The sequence below is a fragment of the Brassica napus genome, chromosome A9 (genome assembly GCF_020379485.1).
Source record: "Brassica napus cultivar Da-Ae chromosome A9, Da-Ae, whole genome shotgun sequence".
NCBI lineage: Eukaryota > Viridiplantae > Streptophyta > Magnoliopsida > Brassicales > Brassicaceae > Brassica > Brassica napus.
The window spans coordinates 25,432,416-25,450,636 of NC_063442.1; the positions used below are offsets into that span (position 1 = coordinate 25,432,416).

The window sequence follows — 18,221 nt, forward strand, 5'->3', positions numbered from 1 at the left end:
CGCCCGTGAATAAAGTAATGAGAAAATTATTTTTAATTTTTAATTTATCTTAACTAAAAATTGCATTAAGGTTCATAATTGTTTTACAACAATTTTATCTATTTATTTTACTTTTCCATTTTAGAAATTTTAGTGACACATTAAACATATGGTAAATATAATCCCACAATTATATATGTTTTTCTTTTATGTTCACACATTTTAACAAACACAGTCATTACTTTTATTCTATTTAATTTGTACACTACATATTAATCTCAGATCTCAAAATTTATAGGAAACAATCGAATAACTATTCATGATGCATCTTATACTTTAGCATGAAGTTTTTAGCAGAAGGTACTTTATAAATTGAAGTTGGTTTATAAATATTGTCACGATATCAAACATGAATAAGATGACTCTCCTTTACAATTACTAAGTGTTCTTGAAAGATTTGCAGAGCTCTTAACATTTATTGAAAAACAGAGAAAACTGCATAACAAAAAATTTGAGATTGATAAAAAAAATCTGTTCTGAGAGTTGGATTAATTATAAAGACACTGTGTAGCTAACTCCATATGCCACTTGAGAGACCATCCTGATTCTCCATGATAGAGCCTCCATGGTTTACAAAAATATCAAGCTCCTCCCCTGTTCACTTTAATATAAATTGGTGACTGCAACTGATCTGTTGATACATTTTTCTGCATTGAGTCTTCCCTCTTACTTAATTCGTCCTCTTTAATACTTTTCAAGTGATTCAACTGTTTCTAATGCTTCTGGTAAAGGGCATCACTAAGCTGCCATTGGAATCATCTCAGGAACGGGTTCCTTCTTATCAAGGCTTCTGATGAAGAAAAAAGAATCTGAGGAAGTGCCTCTTATTTAACCTCCACAATCAACACAACACGGTCAACAGAGTTCTCATAAAAAATCGCAGGAACTGGTGCATTCTTCACGATCTCTTCTGAAACAACTGACTCTTGACCTGGTGCATACCAAGCAAGGAATCTGCCCTTAATTCCTAAAATTATAATTCACGGTTGGCCAATTCCACCTTATACCAATTGAGACCATCACCTTCAAGCTCAACAATACCAACGTAATTTGTCCTCTTAGGTGGATTTAGTAATTCAAAACCGCATTACCTCTCATTTAAATCTCATGTTTATGGAGTATTATTCATCAAAGACTCTATGTGGCCTTACACCTCTCACGTAATTCCACATTCTCGCCTCTGTAGAAGAATTAGATACTTCACATCAACGAAACAAACATGCTCCATCCACTATGAAGCAAACAGCTTCGTGGCTCACCTGCAAATATCAAAATCAAAAACATCAACCATCATAGAACACTTATGACATAAAAGATTCACAGAACATAAATAAAGAAAGATACTCAATAAATTGTTTCCTATACCATTGAAATATGTATGGAACGTCACTCATTGGCAAGCAAAACCTTTGCAACCAACCCTTGATAGGTGATTGACCGGAGATCCTGAAAGAAGAATCAAAAGGGTCAATTAAAGACAATCCTAGAACAAAATATGGGAAAATAAGTTTTGATTTATATAAACACCAATCTAAGCACACAAAACCGAACATGTGTACTTGTGTCCGAAAGGTCAAGGTTTTGCAAAAAGGTTTTGGGAGTGGAGGAGGAGGCGCCTCATTTTCAATTGCATTCTCGTCCTGCTGCAAGAGAAATAGAAACATATATCAGCTTCTTGTAGAATAAGACCATCATCTTATAAGTTTAATGATTGTATATGAACGCTTAATAAAGTATAACTCGCTTTATTAACCTTAAGGAAAATATCTCAAAACCTTAATCTGTCACACACAATCTCTAAGCTCACAAGTGTTGCCACAACTCAGCAACTCCTTTTATATAGAGATCTAAAGTTCCTAAACTCATTAGGACTTCCTAACCTAAACATAACTCGAATAGGTTTAGTGTAACTTGGTTCCCAAGTTAACTTCAAGGTTATCTCTAACATTCTCCCCCTTAAGCTTGAAGTTAACATCTCTCAACTCTTGAACTCCAACAAGATCTCTCATTTCTTTAAACTTGATTCTTCCAAGTGCTTTAGTCAGAATATCCGCTTTCTGTTCGCTGCCTGGAATGTGTTGAACGTCCACTTGATTGTTTTCGACACATTCTCTGATAAAATGATAACGCTTATGAATGTGCTTACTTCGCCCATGGAAGACTGGGTTCTTCGTTAGTGCGATAGCAGACTTGTTATCGAGTCTGATCACAACTTTCTTGCACGGTTCTCCAGTGACTTCTTCTAAGAGTTCTTGTAGCCAAATAGCTTGCTTGGCAGCTTCAGTTGCAGCCATGAATTCTGCCTCGCATGAAGATAGAGCTACTGTCTCTTGCTTTTGAGAGCACCAAGAGATCGGACATTCATTCAAATAGAAAATGTGACCAGTTGTTGACCTGCCATCATCCTCATCAATATTGTGGCTTGAATCGCTGTAACCACTCAACTCTATTCCTGCATTCTTCTTGAAAATAAGACCCACCGAGAGTGTTCCTTTAAGATACCTCAAGACTTGTTTGAGCGCAGCACCATGCGAGCCTTTTGGATCATGCATATATCTACTTAACATTCCCACGCAGAATGTAAGATCAGGTCGTGTGTGCAGTAAATACCTCAGACAACCAATAGTCTTTCTAAACTCTGTCGCGTCGATGCTCTGTTCCTCCTCTGCTCGTGAGAGCTTAAGTCCGAACTCCATTGGAATCTGCACGGCATTACACTCTCCCATACCTGTCTCACTTAAGATCTTGCCTGCGTATCTCTCCTGCTTCAGCATGATTCCCTTCTCGCCTTGACTGACTTCAATACCTAAGTAATAGGTCAAAAGACCTAGATCACTCATCTCAAAGTTAGATGACATTTCTTTCTTAAACTCGACAATTGAGTGAACATCAGAACCGGTAACAAGTAGGTCGTCGACATACACTGCCACCATAAGTACTGTTGCCTTTGCTTGTCTTCGGTATAAAGAAGGTTCTTTCGAACACTTCTCAAACTTTAAACCTTCAAGAACCTGGTTTAACTTCTCATTCCAAGCTCTTGGAGCTTGTCTTAAACCATATAAAGCTTTCTTCAGTTTATAGACCTTGTCCTCGCTTCCTTTAACTTCGAAACCTTCAGGTTGCTTTACGTACACGTCCTCCTTTAGGTCACCGTGAAGAAAAGCGGTCTTTACGTCCAGATGGTGGATTTGCCATCCTTTTGATGCTGCAAACGCAATGATGAATCTCACAGTCTCAATACGTGCAACAGGAGCAAATACTTCTTCGAAATCAATCCCGTGTCGCTGTATGTAACCTTTAGCGACAAGTCTTGACTTGTATTTGTTGATGCTTCCATCTGCATTGCGTTTTATTTTAAAAATCCACTTTAAACCTATTGGTTTAGCTCCTTTTGGCAACTCAACAAGGTTCCACGTTCCATTCTTGATGATCGACTCTATCTCATCTTTACAGGCGTCGCGCCATACCTTTTCTTCCATGGCTTCCGCAAAATCCCACGGTTCTTCATTCAACAGGAGTAGAAGCCGTTCTCCTTCTTCTTCTGCAAAGTAAACATAATCCTCTAAGTATGCTGGCCTTCTAGTGATTCGAGTTGATCTTCTCAGCTGTGTTTCTTCTTCTCCTGCTTCTTCCTCTGAATGTTCAGCTTCTTGACTATGATTAGGATCCTCGCCTGTATTAGCTTCTTCGTTGTCTTCTATACCATGATTTCCATAATCCCCAAATGATACGTCGAACATTCCCGGCTTCTCAGCACTATCTTCTTGTGGATCGCTCCACTTCCATCTTTTACTTTCGTCAAATACGACGTCTCTGCTCACAACAATTCTTCTGCTCACGGGATCAAACATCCTGTAAGCTTTCGAGCCGGGTTCGGTTCCTAGATGCACAAGAGCTTGTGATCTGCTGTCTAGCTTTCCTACGTGTGTAGCCGCTGTCTTAGTGTAGCCAATGCAACCAAATATCTTTAAGTGCTTCACATTCGGTTTTCTTCCTTTTAGTGCTTCATACGGAGTCTGAGATATCAACGTCTTAGTAGCTACACGATTTATCAAGTAAGTAGAGTGTCTTACTGCCTCTCCCCAAAGATAATTTGGCACTTCCATGTGTTTAAGAATACTTCTCGTCATCCCCATTAACGTCCGGTTTCGCCTCTCTACGACCCCGTTCTGTTGTGGCGTGTATGGAGCAGTTAGATGCCTTTGTATTCCTGATGTCTCACAGAACTGATTGAATTCTGAGCTTGTGAACTCTCCACCTCTGTCTGTTCTGAAGACCTTGATCGATACTCTTGTCTCCTGTTCAACAATCGCTTTGAAACGTTTAAATTTCTCATACGCTTCACTCTTTGTTTTCAAGAGTATGGACCACATATAGCGTGAATGATCGTCGATAAGAACAAATATGTAACGATTTCCTCCTGCGGTTGGTGGTGTGATAGGACCACACAAGTCGCCGTGAACTAGTTCAAGTAGTTTCTCGGCTCGGTACGAGGTTGCCTTTGGGAAAGGTTGCCTTGTTTGCTTCCCTACCAAACACGATTCGCAGGTTTCTTTCTCGACTTTTAGCTTAGGTATTCCTCTGACCAGCTCTTTCCCTATCATTTGCTTCAAAGTATCGGCTCCAACATGCCCTAACCTCGAGTGCCACTGCGTGAGATCATCTTGTACTTGTGATTGTAGGCATTTAGCTTCATCTATCTCCATTAGTACTTTGTAGAGTCGGTTCCTCGATCTTATTGCCTTTACAATCATGTTCCCATCTTTATCATGGAGTGTGAGAAAATTCTCTTTCATTCTCACATCACATCCAGCTTCCGTAGCTTGTCCAAGACTGATAATGTTGCTTCTTAAATCTGGTATGAAGTATACATCAGCTAAAGTCTTCTTCTCTTTGTTTTGACTGATGAAGAGAATGTCTCCTTTGCCTTTAATGTCGATCCTTGAATCGTCACCGAAACGTACTTTGCCTGTAATTGTTTCATCAAGTGTGTTGAAGTAGCTTCGGTTTCCTGTCATATGATTGCTTGCACCGTTATCTAGATACCAGATACGATCTCCATCATTCCCTGACTCAAACTCCTTTGGTCTCATGTTTTTTTCATTCAAATACACGATCTCATGCATCAACAACCCGTCTGCCTCTTGTGTCTCATCATCTTTATTTTCAGTTGCTTCTTGTAACTTTAGTAGTCGATCCGGACAGGAAGAAGCGAAGTGTCCAGTCTTATCACATCTAAAGCATATGATCTTCGATATATCTCCCCAATACGTTCTGCCTCGGCCTCTTCCTCTGCCACCGAATCTGTTTCCACGACCTCTTCCTCGGTAATCTCCATGATAATCACGTTGAGATTGAGTTTCCATATTTGCATACATAAGTTTCCCTTGAGTCTCTTGATTATCATCATCATCTTCACAAACTCTTTCTTCATATGCCTTTAAGCGCCCTATGATGTCCTCAAAGCTGGTGGATTTTAGGTCTAAGACTTGCTCGAGAGAAGCAACAATATGTATGTACTTCTTTCTAGGAAGACTTTGAAGAAATTTCTTTACCAGCTTTGATTCATCCATCGTTTCTCCTAAGGCCGCAGATTTTGAAGATATCTCGGATAACTTGCCAACGAAGTCATCGATTTTCTCTGTTTCTTTCATCTTTAATCTGTCAAACTCTGACATTAGGGTTTGTAGGCGTGCCTCCCTAACCCTATCTGCTCCTACGTGACGAGCTTTGATTGCATCCCAAACTTTCTTTGCAGTATCCAGCTCACCAACTTGGAGAATGAGAGCTTCTGGAATAGATTGAAACACTAAGGCTGTTGCCATATCGTTTTTATCGCTCTCCTGTACTTCATTCTCCACAACATCCCAAACCTTGTGAACCTTGAGTAAGATCTTCATTCGTATAGCCCATACCGTATAGTTAGTTGTGTTTAGCATCGGGCATTTGATTGAAGATGTTCCTCCTCCATCCTTCTTTGTCGTAGTCATGGTGGTGATGTCGCCCATGGCTGTCGATTGTTAAATTGATTTTGCTCTGATACCAAATATAAGTTTAATGATTGTATATGAACGCTTAATAAAGTATAACTCGCTTTATTAACCTTAAGGAAAATATCTCAAAACCTTAATCTGTCACACACAATCTCTAAGCTCACAAGTGTTGCCACAACTCAGCAACTCCTTTTATATAGAGATCTAAAGTTCCTAAACTCATTAGGACTTCCTAACCTAAACATAACTCGAATAGGTTTAGTGTAACTTGGTTCCCAAGTTAACTTCAAGGTTATCTCTAACACATCTTGTACTTGGCTAATACAAAAGAAGTGGAAATAAATACTATAAAATATAAAACTCTGATCCCAGTAGTAGTGTATGATTGTGGCCAAAACGTTATGGGATTTCAAACCAATACTAAGGAAAAGCGTGGTAAGAATATTACACAAAACACCTGTTTTCAGTCATTTGTCTTCCTTAGCTTGGAGGTGTGATTTTTACACAGCCAAAAGAAGATTCTACTGCCGCAGTTCAGATCCTGCAGTGAAGAACATAATTGAGTTGTTTCTTCAATCACAATGGACCAACACCAAGAAGAAACATAAACAAAACTTAGAACAACCCAAAAATCAAATCAAGATATCAGTATCATTGTCTGAAAGAATTTTAAACCGATAAGAATTCAATGATTATATGCTTGCGTTTCATCACCAAATCAATAAGTACTCACCATTAATGAAAACAAAATTCAATGGCTGAACACCATGGTAATCAAAAAGCTGCTTGAATGCCCGACCTTCAAGTCAGAAAGGAGGAGAGAGGAGTTCGCCATTATGCTCAAAGAAAGTTGTAAGAGTTATTATGATTGGGAAGGATGAAAGGATCAAGTTTACGGTATCAAAACTTATCTCTATCGTAGTAGCCGAAAAGATAACTCGTTTGATCGAGTATGCTACCAATCAATGTTTACCTCTTATTTTAGTGTGTTCTTCCGGATGCATATTCACCGGGAGCAGAGATGATGCAGTGAATGAGAAATTGTAGAAGGAGTGGGTGGGGGGGGGGAGAGAGAAGGAATAAGAAGGTCGCTAATGATGACGATTGAACAGTCCGTAACGGTTCAGGTTTCCCATTGCCGGTGCTAAGAACTCCAGCGGAATCGATATGAACGAAGGATTAGACCAGATACTGGCGTGATTAATAGGTTCCCGTAACCCAGTCGAAACGCCATGGTCGGTTTTAAAAATCAGAAGTTGCAAAACGTTAAGAACCCTAGAAATGGTTGAAGATGAAGACTGATGTTTTTGCATTAGGGTTCCCGATAACAGGCCATGGGGCTGCCTACCACATACAAAATTATTAGCCCAAAACCCTGAAGATATACGCTTTATAACAAAAGCCCACTCGATTGCTAAGCCCATCCGAATTCTGAATAAATGAAGTGATGTGTTTCGGGAAAAGCGGGACACGTGTCACGACCAGAAGACTTGACTTATCTAGCTGGAATCTGATGAGGTTTCATTAGAGTGAAGCAAACACTACTTTATAGTAATATATAGATAGATAGATAGATAGATAGATAGATAGATAGATAGATAGATAGATAGATAGATAGATAGATAGATAGATAGATAGATAGATAGATAGATAGATAGATAGATAGATAGATAGATAGATAGATAGATAGATAGATAGATAGATAGATATTAACAATATCTTCTCTAGGATGACTTCTTTGTAAGGCTTCTAGTTCAGTAGATCTTAAAAATAATTTTATAATTTTATAAAAATATTTTGATGGGTAAAAAATTGAAATCATGTAATAATAAATATTTTTCGATGATTTAAATTTAGTTCAACTGAAATTGAATTATTTTCAACATAGATGAGTGAATGAAATTAAAAATTTTTGGAAAATAAATTTGTAAATAACCTCTATTCAAGCAGTTTATGTACCTGCAGACGATTTGACTGACTCTGCTCCTGCCACGTGTATATTGGCTCATGAGTCATTGGTTTAGGGTTTGTTAACATATGATATAGTATTGTATGTATCCTTAGGGTTAGATTCTGAAATCTTACCTTCATTTTTTTTCTTTTTCAAATTGACTCATATATGTTTAGTAACTATCTAAAAACTTGATTTAAACACTTTCTAAGTTTTTTTTTAAGTTTAAGAAAGTGTTTTTTTTTTTTTTGCATAGTTGATTGATTTTAGGGTCTGGAAGACTCACAGAAGACTTAAAAAGAAGTCTTCAGACACATCCTGCCTAAATTTTAGTAGAATTTATGGTTCCCGCCTAAATTTTGGAATAATTTAGGTTTTCCGCCTCAATCAAAGTCTTCCATAAGTCTTCCAGGAGTCTTCCATAAGTCTTCTAGGAGTCTTCCATAAGTCTTCCAAGAGTCTTCCATAATTTGAAATTTTTATAAAAAATATTTTCATGGGTTAAAATTTGAAATCATGTAATAATATATATTTTTCAATGATGTAAATTTAGTTTATCAGAAATTGAATTATTTTCAACATAGATGAGTGAATGTAGATTGATTCATGAGTCACTGGTTTAGGGTTTGGTAACATATGTTATAGTATTGTTGGTATCTTTAGGGTTAGATTTGAAATTTTTTCTTCATTTTTTTTCCTTTTTTAAATTGACCTATATATGTTTAGTAACTATCTAATAATTTGATTTAAACACTTTCTAAGTTTTTTTAAGTTTAAAAAGGTTTTTTTTCATAGTTATTTGATTTTAGAGTCTAGAAGACTCACATAAAACTTAAAAAGAAGTCTTCTGACACATCCCGCCTAAATTAAAGTAAAATTTAGGGTTCCTGCCTAAATTTTAAAATAATTTAAGTTTCCCGCATAAATCAAAGTCTTCCATAAGTCTTACATAAGTCTTACATGAGTCTTCCATAAGTCTTCCATGAGTCTTACATAAGTCTTCCATGAGTATTCCATGAATTTTTCATAAGTCTTCTAGAAGACTTCTGGGTCGAAAATATTTAGCCTAATTGGAATTTTTATCTCCATATATAAAGAAAATTTACATATTTTTTTTCTTCTTCTCAAATGACTGCAACAAAAATTTAATAATTCTCATTCTGAAACTCTCCAACCTCTCTCTAATCTTAACTTTATATTCATTTCTCACTTTTTCTTATGTCTTCTCACTAATTTATCTTCTTTTTGCAGATTTTTCATTACATGATTCTCTTTTTTTTTTTTTTGAATGAATGTTAAATTTATATTCATCAAAAAAGCCTTTTTACATCAAGCGTAGACCTTAATAGGAAAATCCTAATCTTTTGCAACTTATACTTCTAAAGATTAATTTTCTACACTCTTGTACTAAACCAATATTGAAGAGCATTCTCCATACCCTTTCCTCCTTTCAATCTCATTATGCTTAGCTTGTTCCTAACTCCTTTGTCAATCCGCTTCTTCATTACTTCCAGAGGTAAAGGTTTCTCACCATGTCTTATTTTGTTTCTCTCCATCCATACTGTGTGCACAATAGCTTGGAAAGCATATCGAGTACAGAAAGATCTCTTCTTGTCATTATCAACCCGTGATAACAACACCACAACTTCCGACCAGTCTGTAGTAAAATCTCTTCCCAGAATCCCCTTTACAAGATGCTCCCAAAGCTGAGACGTGTATGAGCATTCAAAGAACAAGTGATTGCGGGATTCTCCAGCACTCTTGCAAAGAACACATGTAACATCCACACCTTGACTCCATTTCTCAATTCTATCCATAGTTGCAAGTCTGTTAAGCATTGCTAGCCAAGTCAAGAAAGCAAACTTAGGAGTGGCTTGCGCGAACCATATACCTCTCCCCCAACTACAATGAGTATGTTCCTCTCTTAGTAACTCCCAGGTCTCCCGAGTTGAAAATTTCTCTTTAAATCCTGATTTATATTTCCATAGACACACATCTTCTGAATTTTTGCATATCTTCTCTTCTACTTTAGTCAGCTCTGCCTCCACTTCAGTTAGCAACGTATTTCGATGCCTTCTTCTTCTAGCTTTAAGCACTGCTTCTTCCACTGTTGCTTCATTTCTTATTCCCATGACCAGAGCTCATCTTTCACCCAACCTCTCAAATAAAATCTCTTTAGAAGACCAATTCTCATACCAAAAGGAAGTGCTTCTGCCATTTCCTATCTTCTTCTTATAGAACCTCTTAGCTATATCTCTTTACTTCAATAATTTCCTCCACATCCAAGATCCAGCCTGAGTATTCTTCTTCACTTCCCAGAAACATTTCCTCTTTAGTAAGTTATTTTTGATCCACTTCCCCCAAAGAAAATCCCCTGTTAACAACCTCCATATTAATTTCAGACCAGCAACCTTATTCACTTCCTTTAAAGCTCTAATTCCCAGCCCTCCTTCACATTTAAGTTTACAAATATCCAAACTCAGGCTGTCCATTGTTAAGAAAAACAGACGTCTTTGACTTGGTCATTTTGAAAAAGTCACTTAGCTTTAGTCTATTAGTTGCCGAACACTCTAAAACAGAGGTGCATAAGATATTATGTAAAACACAACTTGAACAAGGAGGAACAAATAAAGAACCATAAGAAATGTTATGCAACCCCCAAGTCAATAACAAAGGTAACAATAAATTGCTTACAAACTAGAAATTCGAGTCATTGTCATTATTATCAGATAAATATTATTGACCGACTCTGTTTTGTCGTGCGTTCATCATCTTATATTTTACTCATTCCCTTGTTTACGCACTTCCACGAGGAGCAATAGTTGCTTCACATTGAAGTTGTGCTTTACGTAAATATACAAGTACACGCCAAGATTGTACCTCTTGGCTGGCTTTGGTCACGAGCTAGAAGAAAACTGGACCTAGATCTACTACCACAACGCTAGAGCCCAACAATATACGAGTGCTGTTGCGGGTGTGCGAGCACAAGTCTCTTTAACAACCGAAAATCGTGAGAGACAATCTCAAGTAGATATGACAAAAAAAAAAGTAGCAAGTTTCACAATAGACTCAACGACCACGTTTTCTTCAAGGTTCAACAATGTTTTGCAGCTAATAAAAGAAAAAGACCCAACGTCATCAACAGACTTTTAAGAAGGATTTTTCCACGACAGAATAGTCGGCACATTCAACTCTTACCACCAGACCCAAAAGTCTACTAATATACTCAAAAGATTTTATATTATAAAAGTCAAAAGGAGAACCACAAAGGCAGGGTAGATAGATATAAAGCAGCTTCCTTTTGACATTCGTCGTCATTATCACATTCCCACTTTTACTTTACAAACCCACCTGCACCTTCCTCGTCGCTTCCAGGAATCTCCTTATTCAACTTTGGCTGACGTCAAACAAACTCTCGTTTTGTTAGCTTTATGACTTAGAACACTTTCTATAACAAAATCTCTACTACTACCAACTAACTTGCCTGGTTTTGAAGAGCTGTTATTGTGGACCTAAGCAGATCATCTCCTACTATTCCCCGCAGCTTCCTCACAAACTCTCCTCGCGTCATCTTCTTTTCCTGCATAAAATTTTTTTTCTTCAACTCTCATGCACTTCTCAAAATGTATCATGGCAAACTAGCTCAGATCAGATTTCTACCCTCAGTTGTTGGTAGTCAGCATTGATGAAACACATGTCCTTCTCTGCAATCTTGGGTGAGATTGCTGCAAACAGAGTAGGAAACGGCATCCAAGGAGATTTGGGTTTCGTAGTGCTCGAACCCACACTGTTTGCGCTCCCTGAACCTCTTTCAGGCCCCTGTTTACAACCAAACAACCGATGTATAGATGTTCAATTCCTTTGGTGACAAGATCTCATACAAAAGAAAAATAATCAAAGGAGCAAACTGACGTTTGAGTCTACCTGCGGGGGAGGAAGATCCTTGGGTCCTTCCAAAGTGACACCTGAGTTATCATGCCTAGCAACCATATCACCTGCAGGAACCAGTGTATGTCATCGACTTCTTATATTGCACAAAACAGAATTTAATGGATCGAAATACCCATTAAACCGTGAGTATCTCCATCCGACCCCCGGATGATTCAATCAAAGACGTGTCTCTTGAAACCAAACGTGTTTAATAACACCGGAGGTCGTTAGGTTTTATCACACACGGGATCCTTTTTTTATTCTTTATAATTTTATCGGTTGAGACCTGAGCTTCAGCCAGATCTATAAGCTGTCTCCCTTTCAATGCGTCATCAGTTATGATTTTAATTTGTTGAACAAGTTCATATGTGAGGAATGAAAAGGGAACAAACTAATCACCTTCAGCATTGTGAGGAACAGACAGCTTGAACCTAACAACATATTCAGGGAATATATGGGTATTCATATTGATGTTCCAGACAATGTAATTTTTCGGATTCTCGACATCATCGACTCCATTGTCATACTCTTCTCCACCAGAGAAAAACTGTGCTTTATCACCACGAAGAAGCTCCATGTTCCCCATTATTATACGGCACAAAACCATGTACCGTACTCCATTTTCGTCAATATCACAGTACCTCGCACTGTAAACAAGCTTTTCAGCAAAGATATCTATTGGAGGTAGGAGCTTAAAATACACGAACTAAAAATACAATAGAAGAAACTAATATGAGGCAGGGAAAGGGAAACCTGAAGTAAGGGCAGTCTGCAGCAGTTAAATGTATCCCAACACCATACATGGACTTTCGAATAAATGCTCCCCCAACTCCAAGTCCCTGCATCATAATCCCAGATAGAACTTCCCTCTTTGCAGGAAGCCATGCGTATCTAACGTTTGCGTCCCCTCGATGTTTCTTGGTGATCTCAACCTGCTTCTGGAAAAGCTCTAGGCGAGCTTCCGCAATCTCACTGGAAAAACGGCCCACGTCTAGCACCGCTACATGGCCTAGAGAAGCTGTACCTACTGCAAACATCTTTTTTACTGCATCTTTATCAAGGCCTTCGGCTCCAGCAGGCTTGACACCAGAGACTGCTATAGCATCCGTCTCATCCCATTTCGAAACAGCAGGTTCAATCCTGCGGCTGCAGCTATCCTCGGCTGGATCATCATCCATACTGTCACCAGATTCATCACTGCACTCCTCCAAATTCAACCTCGGCTCCCCAGCATTAACATCAATCTCAAGGCGCAACTTGATATCATGCGGGACATATTGTTTTGAATATTCCACGCACTTGTGATTGCAGCAATCGTTCCTTTCGTCACTCTCGTAAATTTCAGGGAAGAAACATTTGCCTCCAATGTCGATCCATGCAAGCGGAGTTTTCGCCCCTGTTTCCAAATCTAGCCTATGCATGTGCAAGAAATCCAAAAGAAAATGTTGACCACACCACTCGAACTCAATTGCAGCCCTCTTTTCATTTAACTCATTTCGGATTGCACATATAACAGGATCAGGCAAATCATTCCAGTCACCCTTCTCGTAGATCATAACACGCTTTGCAATTCCGGTCTTCTTAAAATAAGAGTAGTATCTGACCAGCGACTTCCCAGACAGATTCTCGTAAGCACCTTCCAATTTCCTTCTTTTGTCGGGAACTTGGCTCTGCGGGTTCGGTGGGGGAACATCTTGCAGGTTTGCACACGACACACCAGTAACATATGCAGCATAGCTTGCTGCGCGTTTCCTCTTTTTACCGGAACCATCTTCGCGTCTACTATCCAACACCTTGACGATCTTCGTTTCCATTTCTAGCTATTAACAATGCTAAACCTATAACCTTGAAAGAAAAAGTCAACTGTAACTCTTAACTCGCTATCAGTCCTAAAGATGGTGCCTTGCCGACAGCATTAAAGAGCACTGCACAAAAGAAACGGAAATGCATAAGATACTAAACAACAATATTACAAGTTACAAGTTCCTCCATTAAACACTATCTCACAGTTAACAAGATAAAAAATCAGAGCATAAATTTAGGAGACGACAACCATCATGGTATATCTATCGTAACAAGGGACATTTGCTACAGTTTACATCAGTCAGCAAAGTCACGAGCAGCGTACTCATTCAAAAACAAGTGTGTTACAAAGACAATCCTTACTTTCTACAAGAAAAGAAATAAGAAAGAAAAATTACAACATTTACATGTAAACACACATAGTCTAAATCAATTAAAACATCCAAGATCTGCGAACTCAACCATGAGTTTGAAACTCACCCAACGGTAACAGTTAGAGTCTGGTGGGTAGATACAAGTGTGTTCATCTTCTTTGTCATAGAAATAAACACAATCAGAGAAGAAACAAACGCCACCGTCGATTTATACAGCCGTCGGTAAGAAAGATCCTGCAACAAGTCAATCAATTCAACACAAACGACTCAAAGCGTCTCGGAATCATACGAATCTAAGCCGATCTACCGGAAAACACCTTTAAAATCCAATCGAAGACAAGACATGCGATGAGTTTATGACTGAACCAAAAAAGAAAAGAAATTAACCTGATGAAGTGTTCAGATCGATCGCTGAGGCGGCGGCAAGGGTTTTCTGCAAAAAGCTACGATTAGAGAAGGTGATGATGAGCTTTATAGAGAAGAAAACCCTAAGCCGGCGACGAGGAGGAGAAGAAGAAACTGTTTCTGAGGCTGAAGAGACTCATTATATTCGGCGATAAGGAGAAGAAAAAGAAGCTTTTAAGTCGGCCAAGCCCTCTGAGTCTTCCTTTCCTGACCAAAAATTGCTTGGCCAAAAAGCAAATCATTTGGGTTTCTTTAAAATAACATATCGGTCATGTATTAAATGTGACCGTCGAAATATGATTGGGTGGTCATGTATTGATGAGGCGGTCAACACACGGAGATAGATGCGGTCGAATAAATAAATGGAATATATTCGTCATGGATGTAGAAAAATTATCATATAATGTAACCGGACAAACTTATACGATTATTGAAATAATATAACAACGTTTAGACGGAGACGAACCATGATGAGATTGCGAAGCGATGGGTAAAGGGGGGCCCACTGGAACCGAGGATAACTATGGATTGAAGAAACAATTAAAAAAAATATATATTATATTAATTTGTCTCAGCAATTGGAGTGAGAACAGAATAGTCCTAACACAGGAAAAAATACCAAAAATCTGAAAAAACGACATAACAAACTAACTAGATTCTGACCCGCCCTTTGAAAGGCGGATATATTTTTGTTTTTATTTTTTGAAACATTTAATATTTATATTTATGTTTTTGTTTTTGTAATCATATTTGAGTTTAATCGTAATTTAGTTTAATTTAATTTAATTTTTGGTAGTTGCATTAAATATGTCAAGTTGCATAACTATACACTGTGCTATATATATTTCAGAAATTATTTTTAAACTTTATTCCTCTAAGTCTGTAACATATTTTATTTTCTTAATAGTTACCTAACATAATTAGTCAAAAATATTCGTATAAGAAAACTAATTTTGGAATCGACAGCAAAATCAATTCTTGTATTCTATTAGACCTAAACTATATACCCGAACAATTCTTAAAGTGTTATATTCAAAAATCAGTATTAATCCAACATGCCACAACCCGCCCCGAAGAATGAACAATGTTTTTGAAAAATGTGAAAAAATAATTTTAATATATTCTGTTAAATATATATATATATATATACACACATTGTAAGTATATTAATTTTATACTTTTATCGTAAGTGTATTAATTTCATTTTTAACATTTTAAATTTTTAAAAACTGTTTCATAAATTAAATGTCTTATTATGCCAAATTCTTGTGTAATTATTAAGCAATTTTATTATTTACATCAACCCATATTCTTTTATAATCAAAATGTGTTTTTTTAGTTTTGAAAACCTATTTTCTTTTTTTTAAATACTTTTATTTCTATAAATTGCAAGTTTTCATATTTTTTATTTTATTACATCTATACATTTTTTTTTGGATTTTTGATTATATAATAAAAATAAAATTTTACTGGGCTTGCAAAGTGGATTTATATTATTTGCTTTCAATGTAAAATGTATTGATTATATGAGCAACTGAAAAGTTGTTCATTATTTAATGAAATACTGGGATTCGCTAAACAACCAAAATTTCGTCCAACTCAGGTTGATCTATATCTCTTTTTCATTATGATGTTCGTATTTTCCAATAAGAAATTAGAAAATTCAAAGCACATTAAAAAGTCTTTTATTTCTCTCTCTCCATGTAAACTTAATTTAGCCGCTCCTTCTCTCTTTTTTTCAGTTTGTTTCATCATTTTTTCTTCGTAGTTCTTAAATTTATAAACAAAAAAAACACAAACAATTAAGAATAAGTAGGATTTTACACAAACTAACACTATACAGAAAAAATTCAACACTCTGTGTTTTTGACTGAGTAGAAAAAAGTCACGACGAACCACCCCCGTCCAAAATCTCTACACTGAGAATAAAATATAATTTTTACATCATCTACATTGGTTAATGAAACACAACAATTTTAAAATGAAATACATAAATTATAAGTTCACATAAGATGTTTAGATGGAGTTACGGGTTCTTATTGTCCATAAAAAGAGGGAGTCATGGGTTCCATGAATATAGGAAAGAAAGAAGAGGTTGCAATATACTCAATATGTTTAGATGTGGTTATAAAAGAGTTGGTTTATTTTTTTTTAAGTAGGTTATGAGTGAATAATTGTTGGACTGAACTAATATCAACTGGACATGTTCCTAATTTAATAGTATTGATCACTTGATGTCCTTATTTGGAAGACATAAAATGATTTGAAGAGAAGTTTCAACGGCTCGAAGCTCATTCATATTCCACGAACACATAATAAAATGACTGATAGTCTCGCACACAGTGCAATAAAGCAACTATCGTTTGTTGTCCATATGGATGCAAAACTAGCAATTTGGTTTGCAGACTCTACATGAGTTTGTTTAAATTGCTGGAAAAAAAATCTCATGATGTCCTTATTTTGAAGAGTACATGATTTGAACTTATGACTTTTTTATATTTTTATTAAGTAATCTAAAAGTTTTTAGTTTAAAAGAAGTCCTCATTACTCTTCAAAATATTTGTAAAATGTTTCCTCGTTACTCTTAAAAATAAGGAAATCATGATATATTGTATCTCCTATATATTAATCCTGAAACATTACAACATGTTTTTGTAGCCATGTGTCATCACGAAGATGATTCTTAGAATTTTTAGAAAAAAAAAGTTGGTTCATATAAACATATACTATAATTTTTATTAAATTAATTATCAAATCAATTAATAGTGTACAAAAGAATATTTTTTCTTTCTTTAAATATAAGCTACATAATTACCTAATGTGATTATCATATATATGATAATTAATGATTATGAATAATACATATTTGATAACATTTTTTATATCCTCTCTCTTTTTTGTATAATTTTATATTATTAAAATAAATTAAACAATTACATTAAGCATATAATAAAAAAATTAGTTTTTTTCTTATATGTTATATTTTGAATTTTTAAAAGCGACTATAAATTACTAAAAATGGTAAAAGTCCTACATTGAAAATTTTGTTATCAATGGTTTAATTTATTTTTGTTCAAACAAGATAGAAATGATCATATATCGTAGAGGTGGGCGTTCGGATACCCGTTCGGGTCTGTATCGGGTATTTAGGATTTTTGGGTATTTCATTATAAAAGTATAGAAACCATTCGAGTATTTCTATACTTTGGGTCGGGTGCGGGTATTTTATGTTCAGGTTTGGATATTTTGGATCGGTTTCGGGTATTAAAATTTTGAAGAAAAAATAAATAAACTATTTATTGTTTAAGTTTTTATATTTAAAATATACTTTTAACTTAACTGGTTTTCTAATTTTTAAAATATTAAACTATTAATAGGTTTGAAGATAAAATTTTAAAAATAGAAAGATACTAATTTAGTTGTTGTTTTGAAATTTTAGATTGCAACTTTTATGTTTTGGTTACAAAGTGAGCAAAAATCAGTTACCTTTAAACTGAATAACCAATTGGGACCCGAGCCTGAAAGTACATCGGGTTGTACTTCTTAAAGACTTACTAACCCTGACCGAACCCAATAGAACCCGAACCAAACTTTCAATATAACCTGAATAGGACTGATTTTGATAAACCCGAAAAATCAAAATTTTATTGAAAAAAACTGAAACCCGATTGGGACTCCAAATGCCATGCCTAGTACAAATTGCAGTATATACTATTTTAAAAATGA

The 18,221-nt window shown here is 36.1% G+C and overlaps 2 protein-coding genes and 1 long non-coding RNA gene across 9 annotated transcripts; all 3 read right to left on the reverse strand.

Annotated features, from left to right (window-relative positions):
• Nucleotides 1-424: 424 nt before the first annotated feature.
• LOC106443234 lies at nt 425-8,092 on the reverse strand. The gene is made up of 5 exons (XR_001287984.3): nt 6,766-8,092; nt 6,490-6,573; nt 1,591-1,682; nt 1,405-1,485; nt 425-1,298 (listed from the first exon to the last, which is right to left on the reverse strand). It is a non-coding gene; the product is annotated as an uncharacterized LOC106443234 (long non-coding RNA).
• Nucleotides 8,093-9,377: 1,285 nt separating this feature from the next.
• Nucleotides 9,378-10,115, reverse strand: LOC106441564. The gene has a single exon (XM_013883367.2). It carries the CDS (start codon nt 10,113-10,115, stop codon nt 9,378-9,380), a length of 738 nt encoding a protein of 245 aa, XP_013738821.2.
• An 876-nt stretch (nt 10,116-10,991) lies between these two features.
• On the reverse strand, nt 10,992-14,779 carry LOC106435255 (inactive poly [ADP-ribose] polymerase RCD1). 7 transcript variants are annotated; one of them, XM_013876121.3, is made up of 8 exons: nt 14,478-14,778; nt 14,197-14,324; nt 12,667-13,838; nt 12,313-12,560; nt 11,896-11,978; nt 11,644-11,802; nt 11,468-11,563; nt 10,992-11,380 (listed from the first exon to the last, which is right to left on the reverse strand). In XM_013876121.3, exons 3-8 carry the CDS (start codon nt 13,725-13,727, stop codon nt 11,318-11,320), a joined length of 1,710 nt encoding a protein of 569 aa, XP_013731575.2. In that variant the 5' UTR covers nt 13,728-13,838; nt 14,197-14,324; nt 14,478-14,778; the 3' UTR covers nt 10,992-11,317. The 7 variants fall into 7 exon arrangements, 5 of the variants coding, with proteins under 5 accessions (XP_013731575.2, XP_013731589.2, XP_048594998.1 ...); XM_013876135.3 differs by having other exon boundaries at nt 11,908-11,978; nt 14,478-14,777; XM_048739041.1 differs by having other exon boundaries at nt 11,908-11,978; nt 12,667-14,082; nt 14,478-14,738.
• Nucleotides 14,780-18,221: the final 3,442 nt, after the last annotated feature.